Source organism: Ostrinia nubilalis, chromosome 7, assembly GCF_963855985.1.
Source record: "Ostrinia nubilalis chromosome 7, ilOstNubi1.1, whole genome shotgun sequence".
NCBI lineage: Eukaryota > Metazoa > Arthropoda > Insecta > Lepidoptera > Crambidae > Ostrinia > Ostrinia nubilalis.
In genome coordinates this window covers 4,010,471-4,032,956 of record NC_087094.1, presented here as the reverse complement: position 1 = coordinate 4,032,956, position 22,486 = coordinate 4,010,471, and the positions used below count along the sequence as shown (strand labels likewise).

The 22,486-nt window shown below is 43.2% G+C and overlaps 5 protein-coding genes across 6 annotated transcripts; 2 read left to right on the top strand and 3 right to left on the bottom strand.

Moving 5' to 3' along the window:
- Nucleotides 1-1,936, top strand: LOC135073072 (large ribosomal subunit protein uL15). Its single transcript, XM_063967087.1, has 5 exons — nt 1-70; nt 253-316; nt 551-648; nt 1,108-1,260; nt 1,779-1,936. Exons 1-5 carry the CDS (start codon nt 68-70, stop codon nt 1,905-1,907), a joined length of 447 nt encoding a protein of 148 aa, XP_063823157.1. The 5' UTR covers nt 1-67; the 3' UTR covers nt 1,908-1,936.
- Nucleotides 1,937-2,723: 787 nt separating this feature from the next.
- LOC135073070 (uncharacterized) lies at nt 2,724-5,141 on the bottom strand. The gene is made up of 2 exons (XM_063967085.1): nt 4,992-5,141; nt 2,724-4,369 (listed from the first exon to the last, which is right to left on the bottom strand). The coding sequence occupies exons 1-2, from the start codon at nt 5,074-5,076 to the stop codon at nt 3,108-3,110; spliced, it is 1,347 nt and encodes a 448-aa protein (XP_063823155.1). The 5' UTR covers nt 5,077-5,141; the 3' UTR covers nt 2,724-3,107.
- A 453-nt stretch (nt 5,142-5,594) lies between these two features.
- On the top strand, nt 5,595-8,476 carry LOC135073069 (programmed cell death protein 6). 2 transcript variants are annotated; one of them, XM_063967082.1, is made up of 6 exons: nt 5,595-5,809; nt 6,033-6,100; nt 6,366-6,472; nt 6,611-6,879; nt 7,095-7,190; nt 8,228-8,476. In XM_063967082.1, the coding sequence occupies exons 2-6, from the start codon at nt 6,045-6,047 to the stop codon at nt 8,237-8,239; spliced, it is 540 nt and encodes a 179-aa protein (XP_063823152.1). In that variant the 5' UTR covers nt 5,595-5,809; nt 6,033-6,044; the 3' UTR covers nt 8,240-8,476. The 2 variants fall into 2 exon arrangements, with proteins under 2 accessions (XP_063823152.1, XP_063823153.1); XM_063967083.1 differs by having other exon boundaries at nt 5,596-5,809; nt 7,095-8,476.
- Nucleotides 8,477-10,053: 1,577 nt separating this feature from the next.
- LOC135073068 (dolichyl-phosphate beta-glucosyltransferase) lies at nt 10,054-11,783 on the bottom strand. Its single transcript, XM_063967081.1, has 6 exons — nt 11,596-11,783; nt 11,266-11,440; nt 10,987-11,195; nt 10,696-10,910; nt 10,480-10,617; nt 10,054-10,316 (listed from the first exon to the last, which is right to left on the bottom strand). The coding sequence occupies exons 1-6, from the start codon at nt 11,665-11,667 to the stop codon at nt 10,118-10,120; spliced, it is 1,008 nt and encodes a 335-aa protein (XP_063823151.1). The 5' UTR covers nt 11,668-11,783; the 3' UTR covers nt 10,054-10,117.
- A 6,289-nt stretch (nt 11,784-18,072) lies between these two features.
- LOC135073469 (sortilin-related receptor-like) lies at nt 18,073-21,749 on the bottom strand. The gene is made up of 7 exons (XM_063967651.1): nt 21,692-21,749; nt 20,669-20,801; nt 20,140-20,298; nt 19,804-19,953; nt 19,468-19,617; nt 18,852-18,957; nt 18,073-18,252 (listed from the first exon to the last, which is right to left on the bottom strand). The coding sequence occupies exons 1-7, from the start codon at nt 21,747-21,749 to the stop codon at nt 18,073-18,075; spliced, it is 936 nt and encodes a 311-aa protein (XP_063823721.1).
- Between the last annotated feature and the right edge of the window lie 737 nt (nt 21,750-22,486).

Below are 22,486 nucleotides of genomic sequence, written 5' to 3'. Positions count from 1 at the left end.
TTATGGTCGAGTCAGCTATCTGTCTCTTTCTCTCCTTCTTTTTTAAAGTTTGACGGATACCGAAAATATGGTTGGTGATAATTTTTAACTTTTCTTCACATTTATCTTTGATAATCGATGCAATCTTTGATGGAAATTAATTAATACTATGAGTGGAACGTGGTATAAGTGAAAACTGTGTATACTTTATTAGTATTTACGTGACTTTCCCAAAATGTTTGATGTAAATACAACTTGGTTGTTCTTCTGCAGGCCACCTCCAAGAAGAAGACCAGGAAGCTGAGAGGACACGTAAGCCATGGTCATGGCCGTATCGGTTAGTATTACATACATTTTATTTGTATTTAGGTTTTATAAATGCGAATTATTGGTATAACCTCTCCGGCCTAACTCATGTTCTTAATTTTAGGGACGTAGCTTATAACCTTAGCTATTTTATATTACGCTGTCGTCTAATAAAAGATGAGTTCTTATTAATACAGTAAACCATACATATGAAATTAAAAAAAAAACAATTATTGGTGTTCATATGTATTACCATCTTTTTCAGGTAAGCACCGTAAGCATCCTGGAGGTCGCGGTAACGCTGGTGGTGAACATCACCACAGAATCAACATGGACAAGTACCATCCCGGATACTTTGGCAAAGTAAGTGCATGCTTTCATTGTTGTTGTCTTCCCTGTAGTCTGAATCTCATTGCATTATGACATGAATTTTAGTCAGAAATTCTACAATCTCTAGTATTGCCTAGAAGTTTGTTTATTATTCACAGCATAACATTATCTTGTTGTTAAAAAGGAATGTATCTTGCTCTAATTGTTCATATTCTATAGAATTAATTCTTGACATGAGGTTTTTGGAGCCCAGACTCCTCCAATGGGGTTTAGGCTTGTACCCTGCATTTATATAGATATAACTCCTTTTTTTCTGTCAGTTTTCTAATAGAAATGTATCTTGAAATAGGCTAAGGAGATTTGTATGTCAAAGTTAAAAAATTTAAATCAAATTATGACTAGGTATTTTATTGTTAAAATAGAAATGATACCTATTTCCTTTTATGTTGGTAGTTCTGCACACTACTAATATTTTACTTCCCTCAATTACAGCTTGGTATGAGGAATTTCCACTTGAGGAAAAACAAGGACTTCTGCCCCGTCCTCAACCTGGACAAACTGTGGACACTGGTGTCGGAGCAGGCTCGTCTGAAGTACGCCTCTGCCACAGACAACAAGGTCCCTGTCATCAACATTGTCAAGGCTGTAAGTATTTAATTTAAACTTTAATTTATATCTACTATTTTTTCGTTTTATGTACGGTTTATTCCCATTGTCCCCACCGCTGGAGAGAATGAGAATGAAAGTAAATTATTTTTTTCCCTTTGTCCCCACTCCTCTGGTGGCTGGGGACATAACAGAAATAAAAAATGATTGTTTTGTTGGTTTAGCAAGAATACCTTTTACTGCAGAAATTAACATACAGTTCTAATGCAGCTGCAGCAACTAATTCAGGACTTTGTCAAGCAAAGGCTCAGTTTGCACCACCTAACTTAACTGCAATTTTATTATAATGATAACTGGTGCTTTGTGTACCTATGGAGTTTGACGTTTGTTAAAGTAAGATGGTGCATCTCAGCCTAAATGTCATTTCAATAGAGACTGAATAGTTAGTTGATCATGAATAAAAAACTGCTCTATAATGTCCAAAATTTCTCCAGTCATGTTATTTTGACGAATATTCTCTCACTCATTTCAATTCATGAAATGTTTGCTTGTTTCAGGGTTACTACAAGTTACTAGGCAAAGGCAAACTTCCCAAGCAGCCTGTGATAGTGAAAGCAAAGTTCTTCTCAAAATCTGCAGAGAGGAAAATCAAGGCTGTTGGAGGCGCTTGTGTATTGTCTGCATAATTTAAGTGTAAAATAAATACAAAAAAATACTCTTTTCTTTCATTCAATCATACTGTTTTGACATAATTGGGTAGTTAGAAGACACCAAGATCAACCAAAAAGGGCACAAATTCCAAAAACACATTTTTAGTCTGGCCCTTATTTATTTGAAACTAGGATAATTACTCATTGCCCGCGGAATTAAGAGGGCTTAGTTAGCGGATCTCAGTTTTAAACCAAACTGCATGCATGGCTTGTGGAGAGGTCGTTCTACTCATTAAATGAATATTTTAATTGTAATGTTAAGTGACATACAATAAGTACATTATTATCCTGAGGTGACATTTTCAATATGATATGACAATAATTATTCAATATGACATTCTGTATTAGTTTATAATTTAATTAATGATGATTTATTAGTTTTCTGTTTTTAATCAATTAATGTAATATGACATGTTAGTATTATTTTCGATATAAAGTCTACTACTCTTTTTAATATTTGCACGCTTCCTAGTTTGAGCAAATTTCAGTGAAACCTACCAAATCTATGTAAGACCACTTATGTACCTGGAATAACGCAAATAAAGAAATTTGATTTGATTTGATTTAGGGTGAACATAATGTCTTACACATGGCATTCTCTTCTCCCAGTCAACTTTTGGGGCAACTTCTTTGTATGTTAAGATGTACCTGCTAAAGATCATTAACGAATTTATGCAGCAGCAATTTGTTACTGCCGCATTTCCTTCCATTCATAGGACAATTAACTCCAAAACACTTCGTAGTCGCCGACAAAAGACAGATTAATTAAAGTATTTAATTGAAACAAAATCATTGAACTAGTAATATTTATTCAATTGTTCCTTAATACAGGATAAAATATTTTTGCATTAATGATAATCAGATAGTAAAATAAATGGAAAATATAAACTCGTTAATTATTTTACACTGGCAAACACGATTTCCTAAACAATCTAATAAAACAATATGTACTGTACTCATATAATAATTAAAAGCATAAGATTAATATAAACAATGATTAAAATTGATAGCTTCTACCTAAATATAGGCATAGTATTAATTACTTTTCATAAAGTATTATTGTTAGTAATTACTAATACTAGCATTGATTGTTACATTTGAGAATTCAATCAAGACGTTCAGATCAGTCACTTAAGTAATTTCACCATGGCATGGACCAGGTGGCAGCTGCAATGGTTAAGTATAAATAGTAAGTGTGTGTGTGTGAGTTGGCCTTATTTGTTCTGGTGACGTTTGTGTCTGGACTGTCTCTGAAGGTCGCACCTGCTGCTTGACCTTTTTTCTTGCCGCATCACTCTCAGCATAGTACATAGCGAGCCTGGTCTTGATGGCAGCAAGAGCTGCACCATTGATTTCATCATGGAAGATGTTGGTATATCTCCACTGCTTCACCAGGGGACCTTTTTTTCTCTCTTTCTTTATTTCCTTTACGTCTTTTGCTTCCTGCATGATATTATTTTCTGTTGGCTCTGTTTGATTATATGGATTGTTGTCTATTGCAAGCGTATTCGGTTGAGGAGGTTCCTGTTTGGTTTGCAACACAATATAAGCTGTGGTAGGCTGAGCAGGCCGTGCTGGCAATATCAATCCCATAGTTTGACTCCCATTCTGTGTTTGATAGAAGTTATTAGATGTGCCAGATAATGTAGCAGTCTGATACTGGTTTTGGAAGTAATTTTCAGCTATATTCACAAGGTGCCCACTGCCAGGGTACGTGAGCTGAGCAAACTGGGGTTCTGGGGGAGGAGGGGGAGGCTGGACCACGGGTTCAGCCGGGATTGCCACTTCCATGTTTCTTTTTGACTTAGGCATAGTAGCTCCTATGTTGTCGGGATCATAGGCTTTAATGTAATCTTTCCACATCTTTGAAATATTTATTTCTAATCCTGCCACCTTATCTAGTCGTATGAAGTCCTTCAGGCGATGTGTGTGCACTATTGAATAAATGTGATTTTTAATTTGATCAACAACACCGGTTGGTAATCGAACTTCTCCTGAGCGACGGTGGCTGTTTTTGCCTCGATTGTCACTGGGAAACATGACTCCATCATCCATTTTTTTACAGAGGACCCTTACTTTTCTTTCAGTTATAGCATGAATGTTTTTAAAGGCAGTTTGACATACTTGTGTTTCTCTTCCCTTCACTCTGACAAAATATTCAAATGTGCAAGTTCGCCGGCTGCTAGACTTAACTCTTTTTCTCTTGACATCCACTTGCCTCATGAGCCCAAACAAGTATGCATTTTGTTCATCATGTGTTTTCATGGAGTAAAAACCCTGAAAGGTTTTGAGCCTAATATCTTCAGGCACTTTCTGAAAACACCTACGGCGACAGTTGCAGTCGGGCCCAGGCTGTTTCGGTGGCACCACTTTTCCGTTTGCATTTATGTATTCCAGACCAGCTATTCTTAAACGCTTCTGTTTTTGTTTGTGCCATTCTGAAAATATACAAAAACTTCCTTTAGATATTTTCTGCATAAAATTGTTTAACTGAATTTGCTTTACTGAGCATATTATACACAGCACATTACTTTTTTAGAGAAAAAGTACTGAATTATTTACGAAGTCTAAAATTAACTTAACTTTAAAAAAAAATTAATTGAAAGTAATAAATATTACTCAATATGTTTGCTGATAATTCTTAAATTAAGTCATAGTATCTTTTCACAGTCATTTTCAAAAATATATTATTGAATATTGTGAAAAAATAAATAAAATCGCAAAGCAAAAATGCGCAAAAACATTCTCCCTTGAAGATTCCTTGAATAACATTGCTCAAACCCATGGCTCAAACTGGACATACATGATCACGTAGTTTGGAGATGGTATCAAGATAAGACTCCAATAGTTATTAAAAATAGAATGACGTTATTTCTTTATTTACTTTCTGCCACTGAACACAACAAAAACTATTACAAAGTTTCACAAATAGCAAAAAGTAGTAAGAGGCAATAGTAGATGGTATGAACGATGGCCTAACATTCGAGACAAATAATGTATAAAGACAGTACCGTAGAAACAGTTCTATTTAAAACAAAGGGTAAGGTAATCACAACATACCTTCTGGATTACGTGAGCGTCTTTTTACAACTTTCCCGTTTTTAGTGAGTTTTACTTTTCTGTCGGCGCTGGGGACATCCGCCATTTTATTACCAAAACATGATGTGACTGACACCGCATATCCAAATCATCTTAACCGCCCTTATTATTTTATAAAACAGACCAATTATCAAGATTTTTAAATAAGCAGACAAAAAATGTTATTAAAAATTGTTAATTAAATTATAGTATTCTTTATTTCATTTTTTATCAAGTTTTAAAAATAAAATTAATCGTAGTGTCTCCTTTGCATGTCAAATTAATAAATTAATTTAAAAACAAACTAAACTGTCACTAGTCACCTGTCAAATGTCATGTCGCAAAGTTGGATCGGAACACAGATAAGGATTGGATCGGAACTTGGCCAAAACTCCAATCTGTGGCCAAGGCGTATGGTGTGAACACCATCTCGATTACTTTCTCCTTCCTCCTCGCGTGTGACGCCCATACTTCGGTGTGCGGCGGGCTAGCGTTTCGACTTGGCCAATTTGCCGAATAGTGTACTTGTGCCATTAGGCAAATTACTAATTTCCAAGACTGTAAGCTTAATTTCTTTTTGAGTCAGCTGTTGAGCTGTCTATGCTGTGTGCGTCACACATCTGTGGTGCGTCAGTGTGCGTCATTCATCAGGCGTCATTGAAGCCGTGTTTCGCCAGAATTTATTTCACCTCATCAATCAATATAAAAGAAAACTAAGTTTGTGCTCAGCTCAGGATCTGGTCAGAAGTACCAAATCCAGTAATTCAATTGTAACACTTTCAGTCTTTTCCGAGAGCCCTGTGAGTAGCCACTTTTTGCACTTGTTGCCTGTAAACAAGGTTAAACCCGTTTTTAATGTCCATAAATTATTAGGGACACGAATGTACTTTCTATTTTCCTGTGTTTACTTAAATAAAAAACATGTCTACGCCTTGGTACCTACTAAAGATAATCTATACTATATAAATTGTATTATATGTATGTAGCAGTTATTAATAATATTAAATTGTATTTCTATTTCAGATCAAAGTAAGAATGAGTTTCCAGTCACCTATGCCCAGCAGAGAGTTCCTGTGGGACATCTTTAGGAGGTATGTTATCTAACATAACTAACAGATTCGTCAGTAAAGTGAAAAATATATTGACATTACTTATGAGTGTTTGCAAAGGTCAAATACAAACTGATAATAATAAAGTCTACAGATTGACTGCTTTTCACAGCAACAACACATTAAATAAAAAAACTATAATGCTGTGATGCAAGATAATATTCCAAACACTTATATTTTTTATAATCGTAAACTTTATAGTTGGATTACATTCTGGAAATGGTCTACAAAAGAATCTTTCTTACAGGGTGGACAAGGACAGAAGTGGCTACATTTCCGCGGATGAGCTTCAGCAAGCGTTGTCCAATGGCACATGGAATCCTTTTAACCCTGAAACAGTGCGTCTTATGATTGGTATGTATGTTTTATGGTTAAAAATTTTAAAGATTAAGGTATAATTTTGATTTTGAGTAGGTATTTAATATTGTCTGTTGTTGAAAGGTGAGGTTAAATGTATGATGATAGTTGTTTTATTTAAATAACTAATTTCAGGTATGTTTGACAAGCAGAACAGAGGTGTCATATCGTTTGAAGATTTTGGGGCATTATGGAAATATGTCAGCGATTGGCAAAATTGCTTCAGATCTTTTGACCGTGACAACTCGGGCAATATTGACAGGCAAGAGTTGAAAAACGCCCTGACTGCATTTGGCTACAGACTGTCTGATGAAGTGGTCAATACTATGGTGCAGAAGTTTGACAGATTCGGAAGAGGGACGATACTGTTTGATGACTTTATTCAGTGCTGCGTCACTTTATACGTAAGTTATACATTTATGTATTCTTGCATATAGGTATATGCAAGTAACATGTAACTTAATGCAATGAGTGTAGGTTTACATATGATGATGATAAAGATAGTCTATAGATTCATCCTAAGTCAGTATAAAATATTATGTATTATACCATATGATTAAAACAAGTTGAATTATATTGAAAATAAGATTAATATAACCAGTTATTTTTTCATTTCCAGACTTTAACATCAGCATTCCGTCAATACGACACAGACCAGGATGGAGTCATCACAATCCATTATGAACAATTCCTGAAAATGGTGTTTGGACTAAAGGTATAAACAAAACATAAAAGATGAACCTATACCATGAGTATCAGATGATACCTACTTTGACTTTTATAACAACTATTTAGACTTCTTGTCAATTTGTTACTAATAAATTGCATTCAAAACATTAATTTGATTGAGATTATTAATTTGATTGATGACAATTATTATAAAAATGATTTATTAAGCTCAATTTATTAGTAACAGAAATTTTCTTTTTTGAGAAATGAATGTCTGAAACCTGCCTGAAAATTTAATTTACAAGCAGGTAAAAAATATGTAAGTCTGTGTAACTAATATGTATTAAGCAATTCTTCATTTATTTTTAATTTTTTTATTTCCAGTATTAGTTTGGTTACTATTCCATTACCTTTTTATAACATTTAGTAAATTATGGTTTAAAGCACAAACAAAATAAATAAATATATTCCTATCATAAATGTGAAAAATAATGAAATATGTAATGAAGTTCTAAATGAAGAATCATACAATGAATTTTGTAGCTATTATGTATATTAAGAAGATATATAAGAAGTATTGATTTGAGTAAAGTGTAAGAATGTATGTTAAATGTTGCATTTCATTAATGAAAGCTTTATTGTTAAATGTTCGTAATCACGCTGCTTTATGACTGTCTACAGTTATTCAGTGTAATTAAAGATTGAAAACAACAACAACATAAGTTATCTTCATGTTGTCATAAAGTATTTTTTTATAGAAAATCAATTGATTCTTTTACGTTTCAATTCTAAGAATTACAATGAAGTATAATAAACACTGTCTTCCAATTTTTCACAGCATATTACAAAATTATATGAACCATTATAGCAGGCGTGTAATGGATAAGCTGATTGTTATATTTTATCTTATGGATGGAGAACTAATGAGACATATTTTATAGAAGGTTAATCAAAATGAAAAGTTAGACTTCATTTAAAATTTAAACTGTTGATATCTCGAATCGCTACTCAATGCGTAAAATAATCGGGCTTTGAATCTGTTCTGTTAGTTCTGACTAATCAAGATGTTTTTCTTCCGTCCAGTGTTGGCCGTAAACATCGATGAAGAGTTCATTTTTTCGCCACTGAACCTTGGGGTAAATATTTAAGTAGGTAACCTAATTTTTTATGGTGTACGTAAACTGTGAATGGTCAAAGGTAATAGGCACGTGATTTTGCTTTGAAACATTCATAAACATTAGCAAGGTAATGACCTTGTTGAATCACTTCTTTTTAATAGCTACTATTAGAGATACTTGATCTAGACTATTAAATCTTATATTTTCCTACTAATTAGCTTTTAATTTTTCAACTGTAATGACATTTACTTGATTATGAGACCTTATTTTATGTTCTTTATGAAACTAATTTAACTTTCTATTTTCTTTATCTCCTTTAAGGTGAAGATAAGTGGCATGTTAATTTGTTATTGCATTTTAGTATAATATCAAGCCTAGTTGATTTTTTGTGGCAAAATATTACTTGTTTCTATTTCTGTTTATTATATTTTGTAACTTTTATAATCTATTACTTGACACTTATGCAACATTAGCCTGATGCACGAACTACGAAATCGTAGACATAATATGTACCTATTTGATTACTTTTATTGGGGTACATTTTGTTTTATAGATACGATATCATTAAAACATGTTCTCATTAAAATATGTCAACACCGTCTGAAATCATTGTAATTGTATCGTCCTTTTGTCGACTACAGTCTTTGCTTCGGCACTTTGTATGTACCAGAAAAGATGCTTTATAAATAATTCTACGATGTATACCTATATGTAGGTAATTAATTATATTATTATACAAGAAACTTAAGTACCTAATTGAGTACTTTCACGCTCATTAAGCCAAATTTTTTGTATCTTTTTTATAAATATTATGTATTTCTTCCTTTCAATAATGCTCAACATATTATATTCGACTGTAAAAAGTATAAATCTGCCGCGTAGCCGAAAATGAGCTTATTCTTCTGACTAATTTGGTAGGTAAAAGTAGAATTTAATACATTTATCTGGCTGGAGGCAACTTTCTATGTTACTGTTTGTTTATTAATCTAAATATGAGCAGGCTCATTCCATGATTGAAGTGGTATAAGTAAATAATTTTTCAGAAAATTACATAATGTGATACAGCCATTAGTATTTATTAAGTAAATAAGAAACAACAATATAAGCATCATTTATTGAATGATTGCAAATGACTTTTATTTAATGTATATTATTATTTTATTTTAATATAATGAACACGGCTAATATTATTCTTATTCTTTTATGCCATGATTTGTTGTATAAATTTTATTTAGCAATGTAACTGTGAAACAAATTGATCTTATGATAATATTCAATGTTGTTAACTTCTTCAAATGATCTATGTTAGAAATCTCTTTGATAAAATAAATAATTATTCTGAATGTACATAAGTGTTTTATTTACTTTATCCATGATGACACCACCTCAACCTTATTTACTTCATAATATCTTCAACAATGTTTCTTCAAACAACTTAATTAATTACAAACAAACAGCGAAAAACTAACAACACTATATCGACGTGAATAATTTAGTGAGTTGATAAAGACTACAGAAAAAGATTATTGAACTTGATTATGATTTGACTTGGATTGGATTATAAGAACTGGTAAGAACTGATAGCCAAAACCATTGATAAAGTAATTTATTTATGGCAAAGCTAATTTTATATCATATTGTATTCTTGAATTTCGTAATAAAATTTTATGAAATGGTTGCTAAGTCTTAGAACAAAAATTGAGAAAACAATCTGTTATCCTATAGATAGGATAAATTGGTAAATGAGGGGTCTAGGGTGCTAGTTGAGGCTACACTCAATACAAGAGAAAAGACATTAAAATAAATTTTTATTTAGCTTGATCTAATAAACTTTAAAATAATATACAGGACATGCTTAATCTATCTTATCAGCTTTGATCTTCCAGGCTCCTATCGTATATTTAAGCCAAATGAGGCCGAGGTCACACCCCATCTGTATCCAGGAGAGGACAGGGGTAACCTTGGAGCCTTCGATCTCTGTCCATCTCACAGGAATCTCAGTTATTGGAATGTTAAGTTGTTGTGCTATGTACAGTAATTCTACATCAAATGCCCTGCAATCAAATATTATTATTTATCATAACAATAATTTAATTTTAATGTAGGTGGGCACTAGGAACTATGATGACAATCAGCAATGACTGACCTGCACTGAATGTACAGTTAACTGGTAGAGAGCACTACAAGGCTTTAAGACTATTTTTATGCAATAATTACCATCTATTCACATGTAAGCTCTTGAAACAAGTTTGTGCAGATTTTCTAGTGAACAGTTTAAAACCACATTGTGTGTCATTGATGCCCTTTACAGTGAACAACCACACCAGGAAATGGAAGCCATACATCAGTATATTCCTGGAAAAAATTAAAAATCATTAAATATATTTTATCTTACGACACCTAGATTAATTAAAAACATTTTTCATAAGTTACCTAAAAACACTTCTTGTGGCTAAAGATTCTTCTTCCAAATGAGCTCTAGAGCCAATGACAATAGAGTGGGCTTTACTGATTTCTTCAGGCTGTGTGATTACATCATATTTCAGTGTTCCTTGTACGGCTACTTCCAGCTTTTTCAAATCCTCAAATTTGGATGCACCATCTGCATCAGCAAACAATATCAATGAGCCCCTGGAGCTCTCAATTCCCTGAAAATATACAAATTAATGAATAAAACATATTGCCTTGTGGATAATTTAAACTCACAGCTTGATATCCACTCACCAAGCGCACAGCACCACCTTTGCCTCTATTCTTTACCAGTTCAAGACATCTGACATTATCACTGCCATACTTCAGGGCATAGTTTCCAGCCACTTGGACAGTCTTATCTTTGCTCCCATCACTCACTACTATGATTTCATACTTGTACGAAGGATACTCTGTCAGTCTTTTCTCCAAAAATTCTAATGCCTCATCTAACATTGGTGGCACTGAAATAAAGAAGCTCATTACAATTCATGCCCGCTTAGGATAAAGAAAAATAAGTCTTGTCCAACTTACACCTTTCTTCCTCATTGTATGCCGGGACCACAACACTAAGATTGACACTCTGAGGTTCCTCAATACTCGGGAACTTTACTTTGGTCTTGGATTTTGGATCTTCATAGTATTCTTCTTCTTTGAACCGCTCGACAACTGGGTATGGATTTGTTACAACATAGATGATGACACAACTCTGTAAACCAATGGTACAGTCTGTAAGTTCTCACTTATGAATAATATTATTAATACAGAACTAACGTGTAGATTTTTCAGGCTGACGTGTATTTCAGGCTCTAACGAGCAGGTGTCGTGTCTCTTGTTGTGTAGGTGTGTTCAACAAATACTCACAATAAATAATAATGTCAGACCGAAAACAATACCGTAGAAGATCAAAGACCAAATAACTGAGATGATATCCATTTTAGTTACACACTAGTCACATTTCTATTGGAAATACTGAAATTATTTTATTCAGTTCCGGCAAAATTTATTTCGTTCGACGACGTCGTCAACAACAAACTGTCAAAGTTATTGTCATTAATGTCATTTGTCTGTCAGTAATTTTTTTTAATTGATTTTTTTAGATTTACATCTTTGGGTTCTCCGTTTTATCTCCGATGTCAATGATATGCATAAAGTACACTATGCGGGAAATTGGCCAAGATGCATCAAAGTGAACACCCACCAAGAAGAAACTTGTCAAGTGCCTGTTCACATTGATGCGGCTTGGAGAAATTCTCGCATAGTGTACTTTCAGCAGTAAGCCCCAATATTGCCAGTGCTCAAACGTTATTACTCTAAACTGTAAATTGAGAAAATTAAAGTTCGCAATTCGCAAAGCATGAGGGTGACATCACAGATGAGATACGCAGACAGGATGAACATCGGTTCAAGTCAAGGATATTCAAATATGTGTTTTACATCAGCATTGTACTTCTTCCCCATTTCCCCAACAATCACACTAGTTTGGTAAAAAAAATACATACCCCAAATAATTATACATGACATACCCCGATTACAAGGGAAATATAAAGTATATTACCACCAACTCATAGCGGTTAATTTAAGCATCTGAAGGCCGCCTAACTCTTCTCCTCTCTTAGAATGCTGTGCCCGATAGATAAAATCATACCACCTCTGTAACACTATGGATGCAATAAATAATTATTGTTGAAACTTACTTTTATTTACGTAAGTAACTTACGATGCACACTATTGTAAGTCGCATGTAATTTCTTATTATACTACTTGCGAATACAGCCGTAAGTTACGTCACGAAAGCAAATTACAAGCATAAAGGATGATGATCGATGCAACGCTGCTTCACTTGCATCTCAGCAAAACGATTTGGACCACTAAACAGTACACATTACATCGTAAAATGTACAATGAAACCATTACAACAGGTACAAAAAGTTTATTACAAATATTTCAAATTCAGTCAGATTTATACAATTGTTTAAGGTGAGAAGAATAATCAATAATTACAATTTTAAATCTAAAATCTCTCTATATTAAATGCAATAGTAATGGCAACTGATGAAAATTTATCACAATTTTCAATAGGGGTAACTACACTGTTACACTGTGTACAAAACAGAATATAGTGAAAAATATTTTAGGTAATTTACCTAATTTTCGCGAATTTAACTGTTCGCGAAGCAGACAAAATAGATATAACAACAACTAATGCGTTTCGATTAAACTGGTTAATCTATAAATTCCCAAGTAATATTTTTTATGATTTGCAAAAAGATATCAATCTTAATTTTATTTCTTTACAAAGTTTTGGGCCATTAGCCATTATATTTCAATAATAGTAGGTAATTCAACAACTTAAATTAAGAGTTTTTACAATAATTTAGTTTTAGGTCAAAAATATGATCTAGGTAAAAATAGCTGAAATGATAAAAATAAATAAAATGCTAAAAATACTGATCAATTTTGAGTGCCGTTACTCCCTTCGTCAACAAATATATTTTTTTAAAATATTCAACAATGTGTCCGATTGTGCGTTTTTATGTTATTAAGCTCGGAATACCTGTGTGTAACAAAATTAACACCAGTTTAGGAGAAGAGGCTATATTTGGTAGCCGTCGCGAAATTAACTTTAAAGAGAATGACCATGTTTTCATGAGCCTTTTACGATAACAATACACACTGACTGATGATTAACAATTAACATTTTATTTTACGTTTATTTACGTAGAAAGATTAATTTATCATTTGTTACTGCAAAGCATTAAGAATTAAAAATCATCTATTCAACAATAATTAGCTGTTATGGAGCTTAAATAATGATCCCGACTGTTTTTTAGTGATTGTTAAATTCTGAATAGTCATATGACGCAAAAATGCAACGATAATTATTTTTGTTAATTTAAACATAACGACTTTAACAATTGATTAAAACAGTCAGTACTAAGATTTTTCTACATACACATTGCTAAGAGAAATATTTTATGTACAACTAACACACTCTTAATTATATTATACATAGAAAATAAAAATTTATTTATCTTAATAATTATTTGAGGCACGAACAGTGAAATAGCACCAATATGAAATTTCACATCAATATTTTCAATGTTATAAGATGTGCGAATCGACATTATAATTATGAAGAGTTAATGCTCCTATATTTTTTCAAACTTAATTTGTGCTTAAACACAACCACAATATAAAGAGCATTACATGCATTAAAAATGTACGTTTACGAGTAGATTCCAATCGGGCGGGAAACTAAACCAATGTGGTTAAGTGTGGATCCAATAAAGATAATAATTTTCCTTTTAAAATAAAAAGCGTAGTGTCTTGGACTATTTAAATCCTTCTCCCTAGTAAAGTGGAGGCGGAAATCTTTACCTCAACAGATTCTTGACTTTGGTTATTTTTTGAATAATAATATGTTATTGACATCATATCCTCGTAGTTTTAAATAGCTGCTGAAAAATAGCTGTCCTACATTGTTTTTAGCTACCAGGACAAGTTTTGTTTTATTTAGCTGCATAGTTTCGAAATAATATGAATTAGTTGCACGAGGCACAGGAAATGTGACGAACGTGCAACCGAAACAGGGGCTGTTGCGGCTAAAGCCTGGTCTGTGAGCACGTAGAATTTTGTCCAATGACCCCTAGCTACCCATCCTTATCGCTCGCGCGTAATTATATTTCGCTGTCGCGACTGTGCGACGGGCGCCCGCAGTGAGTGTGCGAGCGCGACAGCAACATAATTACGCGCGTGCGATAAGGATGGGTAGCTTGGGGTCATTGGACGGGATTCTACGTGCTCACGGACCAGGCTTTAGTATAGGTAAGGCGCAAGGGAAAGCGGCGGGCTCGGTTTCGAACGCAGGTGTCGGTGTATCCCGTGGTCACGTGACGAACGTGCAGCCGCAACAGGGGCTGTTGCGGCTAAAGCCTGGTCCGTTACACGTAGAATTTTGTCCAATGACCCCAAGCTACCCATCCTTATCGCTCGCGCGTAATTATGTTGCTGTCGCACTCGCACACTCACTGCGGGCGCCCGTCGCACAGTCGCGACAGCAATATAATTACGCGCGAGCGATAAGGATGGGTAGCTTGGGGTCATTGGACGAAATTCTACGTGCTCACAGACCGGGACTTAGTACAGGTATGGCGCGGGGGAGGGCGGCGGCGCGCGCGCGGCGGGCTCGGGCTCGGACTCGCAGGCGTCGGTGGAGGCGGGCGTGGGCGGCGGCGGGCGGTTGGAGGCGCGGTAGTGGCGGTAGGCACGGTCACGTGACGAGCGTGTGACTGTAACAGGGCGCAGTCATGTATCCCGTGGTCACGTGACGAGCATTCGATCTCAGCGTTCGCGCCTAGTACAGATAGGCGGCGGCGCGCGCGCAGCTGGCTCACGTGAGCGTTCGTTCTATCGTGGCGTTCGCGCCTAGTATAGATAAGGCGTACAGGGGAAGGTGGAGACGCGCGCGCGGAGTGCTCGGGCTTGCAGGCGTTGGTGTATCCCGTGATCACGTGACGAGCGTTCGTTTTATCTCAGCGTTCGCGGCTAGTACAGGTAAGGCGCGGGGGAGGGCGGCGGCGCGCGCGCGGCGGGCTCGGACTCGCAGGCGTCGGTGTATCCCGTGGTCACGTGACGAACGTGCAACCGAAACAGGGGCTGTTGCGGCTAAAGCCTGGTCTGTGAGCACGTAGAATTTTGTCCAATGACCCCTAGCTACCCCATCCTTATCGCTCGCGCGGAATTATATTAATTAGTACAGGTAAGGCGCGGGGGAGGGCGGCGGCGCGCGCGCGGCGGGCTCGGGCTCGGACTCGCAGGCGTCGGTGGAGGCGGGCGTGGGCGGCGCGATAGTGATCACGTGACCGGCGTTAAATCGTGGCGTTCGCGGCTAGTATAGGTAAGGCACAAGGGAAAGCGGCGGGCTCGGTTTCGAACGCAGGTGTCGGTGTATCCCGTGGTCACGTGACGAACGTGCAGCCGCAACAGGGGCTGTTGCGGCTAAAGCCTGGTCCGTGAGCACGTAGAATTTTGTCCAATGACCCCTAGCTACCCATCCTTATCGCTCGCGCGTAATTATATTACTGTCGCGACTGTGCGACGGGCGCCCGCAGTGAGTGTGCGAGCGCGACAGCAACATAATTATGCGCTAGCGATAAGGATGGGTAGCTTGGGGTCAATGGACGGAATTCTACGTGCTCACGGACCAGGCTTTAGTACAGATAAGGCGCGGGGGAGGGCGGCGGCGCGCGCGCGGCGGGCTCGGGCTCGGACTCGCAGGCGTCGGTGGAGGCGGGCGTGGGCGGCGGCGGGCGGTTGGAGGCGCGGTAGTGGCGGCACGCACGGTCACGTGACGAGCGTGTGACTGTAACAGGGCGCAGTCATGTATACTGTGGTCACGTGACGAGCATTCGATATCAGCGTTCGCGCCTAGTACAGATAGGCGGCGGCGCGCGCGCAGCTGGCTCACGTGAGCGTTCGTTCTATCGTGGCGTTCGCGCCTAGTATAGATAAGGCGTACAGGGGAAGGTGGAGACGCGCGCGCGGAGTGCTCGGGCTCGGGCTTGCAGGCGTTGGTGTATCCCGTGATCACGTGACGAGCGTGTGACTGTAACAGGGCGCAGTCATGTATCCTGTGGTCACGTGACGAGCATCAATCGCGGTTAGTATAGGTATGGCGCGGGGGAGGGCGGCGGCGCGCGCGCGGCGGGCTCGGGCTCGGGTTCAGGCTTGCAGGCGTTGGTGTATCCCGTGATCACGTGACGAGCGTTCGTTTTATCTCAGCGTTCGCGCCTAGTACAGGTAAGGCGCGGGGGAGGGCGGCGGCGCGCGCGCGGCGGGCTCGGGCTCGGACTCGCAGGCGTCGGTGGAGGCGGGCGTGGGCGGCGGCGGGCGGTTGGAGGCGCGGTAGTGGCGGTAGGCGCGCCGCCGCGCCGCCGCCGCCGCCGACGACCCGTTGCTGGCGGTGGCTGGCGAAGGCGGCGGGTTGGCTGTCGGCTGGGGATACCGCTCGCAGAGGCTCTCTGACGCTCTGTGGATAGATTTTTTATGATTATAATAGGTGTAAGTAGGAATGTGACTTGGCAAATGTTTATCTCGAAGAGCCGGTATACAGGGTGTGGTTTTGTAAAACCCCCCTGAGTTGGGCGTTGTTTTACAAAACCACAACCTGTATCTCTGAATAAAATGTAATGGCTTTTCTAGTTTCTTCGGACGATAGGTGAGCGCAGTGGGCTCACGGCACGGCGGCGCCAGTGCCTCAGCGCGGCCCACGCGCCGCCCACGCCGCCGGGCACGCGGCGCCGCTAGTGTGGTGTACTCACTCTGTGAGGCTGGGCGTGGGCTTGCAGCGCGGCGGGGCGCGGCGCGGGGCGCGCGGGGAGGCGGCGCGGCGGCGCCAGTGCCTCAGCGCGGCCCACGCGCCGCCCACGCCGCCGGGCACGCGGCGCCGCTAGTGTGGTGTACTCACTCTGTGAGGCTGGGCGTGGGCTTGCAGCGCGGCGGGGCGCGGCGCGGGGCGCGCGGGGAGGCGGCGCGGCGGCGCCAGTGCCTCAGCGCGGCCCACGCGCCGCCCACGCCGCCGGGCACGCGGCGCCGCTAGTGTGGTGTACTCACTCTGTGAGGCTGGGCGTGGGCTTGCAGCGCGGCGGGGCGCGGCGCGGGGCGCGCGGGGAGGCGGCGCGGCGGCGCCAGTGCCTCAGCGCGGCCCACGCGCCGCCCACGCCGCCGGGCACGCGGCGCCGCTAGTGTGGTGTACTCACTCTGTGAGGCTGGGCGTGGGCTTGCAGCGCGGCGGGGCGCGGCGCGGGGCGCGCGGGGAGGCGGCGCGGCGGCGCCAGTGCCTCAGCGCGGCCCACGCGCCGCCCACGCCGCCGGGCACGCGGCGCCGCTAGTGTGGTGTACTCACTCTGTGAGGCTGGGCGTGGGCTTGCAGCGCGGCGGGGCGCGGCGCGGGGCGCGCGGGGAGGCGGCGCGGCGGCGCCAGTGCCTCAGCGCGGCCCACGCGCCGCCCACGCCGCCGGGCACGCGGCGCCGCTAGTGTGGTGTACTCACTCTGTGAGGCTGGGCGTGGGCTTGCAGCGCGGCGGGGCGCGGCGCGGGGCGCGCGGGGAGGCGGCGCGGCGGCGCCAGTGCCTCAGCGCGGCCCACGCGCCGCCCACGCCGCCGGGCACGCGGCGCCGCTAGTGTGGTGTACTCACTCTGTGAGGCTGGGCGTGGGCTTGCAGCGCGGCGGGGCGCGGCGCGGGGCGCGCGGGGAGGCGGCGCGGCGGCGCCAGTGCCTCAGCGCGGCCCACGCGCCGCCCACGCCGCCGGGCACGCGGCGCCGCTAGTGTGGTGTACTCACTCTGTGAGGCTGGGCGTGGGCTTGCAGCGCGGCGGGGCGCGGCGCGGGGCGCGCGGGGAGGCGGCGCGGCGGCGCCAGTGCCTCAGCGCGGCCCACGCGCCGCCCACGCCGCCGGCGCACGCGGCGACGGCTCCGCACACCACTAGCGCGCGCGACTGCCGCACTGATCCTACGACCTGCAACGAAATTAATCCGAATTGAATGTACACACGCCCACACAGTTAACTATCCATTTCCGTTTTTGCTCTCGCTCTAATCAAATGGCGATTCTTTGCGATAGAACGAGATGACATGACTTTCAATAGGCAGTTAACACTGTTGGCGATAGTACGCCGATGCAGCGCGCGAATGTGTTTGTAGCACTGAATCCGGTAAAATGAATCGTTTAACGGTCTAATAAGTGGAATTGCATTCTTGACAATAACATGTCCCGCTCGATTTTTTAGGTAGCTATGTCTATTACAGGGCAGAATTTCAAGGAGAGCAACTGAGGCTACAACCCCGGGGCCTCCATCAAAGAAGAGCCCTCCACAATAGACCTCGAAAAAAAAAATCAAATTCAGACTAGAAAACAACCTTTCCTTTGATATTGTTTTCGCGTTTTACTTTTATCTACAATACTTTGTACAAACATTTATATCAGATAATTGTCCATTTCATTTGGAAAATTGGGCCTCCACTCCTTTGCTGTTCCGAGGCCTCCAGACCTCTAAATCGGGCCCTGTGTTTATAACGTTATTTAGGAGCAGTGCCTATTAATAATGAGACATTTTACCTGATCTTTCTGACTACAAAAGGTAGGAGCTTCGTCAGATCCGTCTTCACAATGTGGCTGGCCGTCACACAGCAATCCGGGCGACAGGCACAGCCGTTCGTCACATCTGTACAAAAAATACTGTCGTGTTAAAAACTTGAGTAGCTTTGTCTTGGAATTTGCGTTTAAGGGTCTCCGTTAAAACTCGCGAGGGTGCTTAAAGCGAATGCCCGCGTCGGCAGGCCTACTATGAAAAACGAAATACGCAATTGCGGACGAAACGAAACACGAAACGATGATTGTTCGTTTGGCCTACTACGAAACACTTGCGGAGTTTGGTGCTTCAGTATAAAAGGTACTAAAAGAGTACAAGATAATAAACAATACGTTACCAACCCGAATTACGTCATCCAAATACAAATAACTAACCCAAATATGTTTTGCAAAACAAAACGTTAAGGGTAGGCTATCGTGCAATATCGTAGTAGCACTTTTCGGAGGAAACATCAAAATACGTCATAGAACGGACTTCGTTTCCGATTAAGCAAATTCGGATTCGTTTATCGTGGCGTATCGTTATTTTACGGGCCCGACCCGTCCGTCAGTCCCCTGCCGCCCGCTGCAAGCCTGGTCTCACCTGAAGGCGTCGGGCAGCGGCGCGTGCGGGCAGTAGGCGCCGCGCGCGCAGCCACTGAGCGCGTCGGCGCAGGTGCCGTCGGCGCAGCGCACGCCGCCCGCGCACGCGCAGCCCGCGCCCTCGTCCGACCGTCCGTCAGTCCCCTGCCCGCTGCAAGCCTGGTCTCACCTGAAGGCGTCGGGCAGCGGCGCGTGCGGGCAGTAGGCGCCGCGCGCGCAGCCACTGAGCGCGTCGGCGCAGGTGCCGTCGGCGCAGCGCACGCCGCCCGCGCACGCGCAGCCCGCGCCCTCGTCCGACCGTCCGTCAGTCCCCTGCCCGCTGCAAGCCTGGTCTCACCTGAAGGCGTCGGGCAGCGGCGCGTGCGGGCAGTAGGCGCCGCGCGCGCAGCCACTGAGCGCGTCGGCGCAGGTGCCGTCGGCGCAGCGCACGCCGCCCGCGCACGCGCAGCCCGCGCCCTCGTCCGACCGTCCGTCAGTCCCCTGCCCGCTGCAAGCCTGGTCTCACCTGAAGGCGTCGGGCAGCGGCGCGTGCGGGCAGTAGGCGCCGCGCGCGCAGCCACTGAGCGCGTCGGCGCAGGTGCCGTCGGCGCAGCGCACGCCGCCCGCGCACGCGCAGCCCGCGCCCTCGTCCGACCGTCCGTCAGTCCCCTGCCCGCTGCAAGCCTGGTCTCACCTGAAGGCGTCGGGCAGCGGCGCGTGCGGGCAGTAGGCGCCGCGCGCGCAGCCGCTGAGCGCGTCGGCGCAGGTGCCGTCGGCGCAGCGCACGCCGCCCGCGCACGCGCAGCCCGCGCCCTCGTCCGACCCGTCCGGGCAGTCCACCTGCCCGTCGCACCTGCGCGCAAAACATGTGTTAATAAAGTATACCTTGGCAAATTATACATATTTAAAGCTATGCCTTGGAAGATTATCGTAGCAATTTAGGAAGTAATCAGGACATTATGATGACGTAACACTTTTAAAATGCGTACCTATGCGATAATACATGTACCTATAATATATACTTATAGAAACGCTGTAACGCTGAAAGATCTTGATAGTACCTACTCTCCAATGTCGTAGCACTTTATCGCTATCGTTATCAGGCCTGTTCATCTCCTTAGTAGGTACCCACCTCGGCGGGACAATAATCCACAAGGGATTCATGAGCGCGTAGTGAGTGACGAACGCGCGTGTATTCTTCCCCTATTGTAAAAATAACTCACTTCCACTCGTCAGGTATGCAGTGCGTGTGCGTGGCGGCGGGGTGTCGCGACAGGTGGCAGAGGAAGCGGCGCCGCTGGCAGGCGCGCGCGGGCTGGCAGCCGGCGCAGCCGCACGCGCCGCCCGGAGAAACAACTCACTTCTCAAGTGCGCTGTTATTTCGCGAGACGTCATTTTTGCGCTGACCCGATATCTAGTTTTATTTTCGATAGAAGGTAGGTAGTACATTTATGATTCTGAACCGTGATTTACTTCCACGGCAGGGAAAGTGGTGCCGCTCGCAGGCGCGCGCGTGCTGTCAGCCGGCCATAGTTTATGCCCAGTGCGATGCGCTTATACAAACATTCCTAAAACTAATTTGAGCAGACGGCGGAAGCCCCGATAGCACACTTATAGAAATGCTGCAGCGCTGAAAGATCTTCGTAGCACTCCCCAACGTCGTAGCACTTCTTTAAAGCTACCGTGACTCACTTCCACTCCTCGGGCAATCCTGTAACACTCAAAGATGTTCGTAGCACTCCCTAAAGTCGTAGCACTTGTTTGCAAGCTACAGCTACCGTTACTCACTTCCACTCGGCGGCTGAAGCCCCGATAGCACACTTATAGAAATGCTGTAACGCTGAAAGATCTTCGTAGCACTCCCCAACGTCGTAGCACTTCTTTAAAGATACCGCTACCAGGCCTGTCGAAAACAAAACACGCGCGGCGGGTTTAACCCACAAGGGATTCATGAGCGGACGCGCGTGTATTCTTCCCCTATTGTAAAAAATAACTCACTTCCACTCGTCAGGTATGCAGTGCGTGTGCGTGGCGGCGGGGTGTCGCGACAGGTGGCAGAGGAAGTGGCGCCGCTGGCAGGCGCGCGCGGGCTGGCAGCCGGCGCAGCCGCACGCGCCGCCCGGAGAAACAACTCACTTCTCAAGTGCGCTGTTATTTCGCGAGACGTAATTTTTGCGCTGACCCGATATTCAGTTGGTATTGTTGATCGAAGGTAGTACATATTATGATTCTGTGCCGTGATTTACTTCCACGGCAGGGGAAGTGGTGCCGCTCGCAGGCGCGCGCGTGCTGGCAGCCGGCCATAGTTCTTGCCCAGTGCGATGCGCTTATACAAATAGTCCTAAAACTAATTTGAGCAGACGGCGGAAGCCCCGATAGCACACTTATAGAAATGCTGTAACGCTGAAAAATCTTCGTAGCGCTTCCCAACGTCGTAGCACTTCTTTAAGCGATCCTGCACACGACGCCGCCACCGCGGCGGCGGCGCGGCAGCAGTCTTCACGCGGCGCGTTTAAACAGTGCAAAGGCGCGGCGGCGTCGTGTGCAGGAGCGCTAAAGATACCGCTACCAAGCCTGTCGAAAACAAAACACGCGCGGCGGGTTTAACCCACAAGGGATTCACGAGCGCGCCTTGAGTGACGGACGCACGCGTATTCTTCACCTATTGGAAAAAAAATAACTTACTTCCACTCATCGGGTATGCAGTGCGTGTGCGTGGCGGCGGGGTGTCGCGACAGGTGGCAGAGGAAGTGGCGCCGCTGGCAGGCACGCGCGGGCTGGCAGCCGGCGCAGCCGCACGCGCCGCCCGGAGAAACTACTCACTTCTCAAGTGCGCTGTTATTTCGCGAGACGTAATTTTTGCGCTGACCCGATATCTAGTTGTATTGTCAAAAGGTAGGTAGTACATATTATAATTCTGTGCCGTGACTTACTCCTACGGCAGAGGTTCTTGCAATGCGCTTACACGAATATTTCTAAAACTAAAACTGAGCAGACGGCGGAGGCCCCGATAGTAGTACACTTATAGAAATGCTGTAACG

Coding starts and splice junctions, on each gene's coding strand:
- LOC135073069 (XM_063967082.1), top strand. CDS start 6,045: ATGAGTTTCCAGTCACCTATGCCCAGCAGAGAGTTCCTGTGGGACATC. Junction 6,101..6,365: donor CTGTGGGACATCTTTAGGAG/GTATGTTATCTA, acceptor TCTTTCTTACAG/GGTGGACAAGGACAGAAGTG. Junction 6,473..6,610: donor AACAGTGCGTCTTATGATTG/GTATGTATGTTT, acceptor AACTAATTTCAG/GTATGTTTGACAAGCAGAAC.
- LOC135073070 (XM_063967085.1), bottom strand. CDS start 5,076: ATGGCGGATGTCCCCAGCGCCGACAGAAAAGTAAAACTCACTAAAAAC. Junction 4,370..4,991: donor ACGCTCACGTAATCCAGAAG/GTATGTTGTGAT, acceptor GTATATTTTCAG/AATGGCACAAACAAAAACAG.
- LOC135073072 (XM_063967087.1), top strand. Junction 317..550: donor CCATGGTCATGGCCGTATCG/GTTAGTATTACA, acceptor CATCTTTTTCAG/GTAAGCACCGTAAGCATCCT. Junction 1,261..1,778: donor TCATCAACATTGTCAAGGCT/GTAAGTATTTAA, acceptor TGCTTGTTTCAG/GGTTACTACAAGTTACTAGG.
- LOC135073068 (XM_063967081.1), bottom strand. CDS start 11,667: ATGGATATCATCTCAGTTATTTGGTCTTTGATCTTCTACGGTATTGTT. Junction 11,441..11,595: donor GTCTGACATTATTATTTATT/GTGAGTATTTGT, acceptor ATTGGTTTACAG/AGTTGTGTCATCATCTATGT. Junction 10,618..10,695: donor GCCACAAGAAGTGTTTTTAG/GTAACTTATGAA, acceptor AATTTTTTCCAG/GAATATACTGATGTATGGCT.
- LOC135073469 (XM_063967651.1), bottom strand. CDS start 21,749: ATGGCCGGCTGCCAGCACGCGCGCGCCTGCGAGCGGCACCACTTCCCC. Junction 19,954..20,139: donor CCGCTGCCCGACGCCTTCAG/GTGAGACCAGGC, acceptor CCAGGCTTGCAG/CGGGCAGGGGACTGACGGAC. Junction 19,618..19,803: donor CCGCTGCCCGACGCCTTCAG/GTGAGACCAGGC, acceptor CCAGGCTTGCAG/CGGGCAGGGGACTGACGGAC.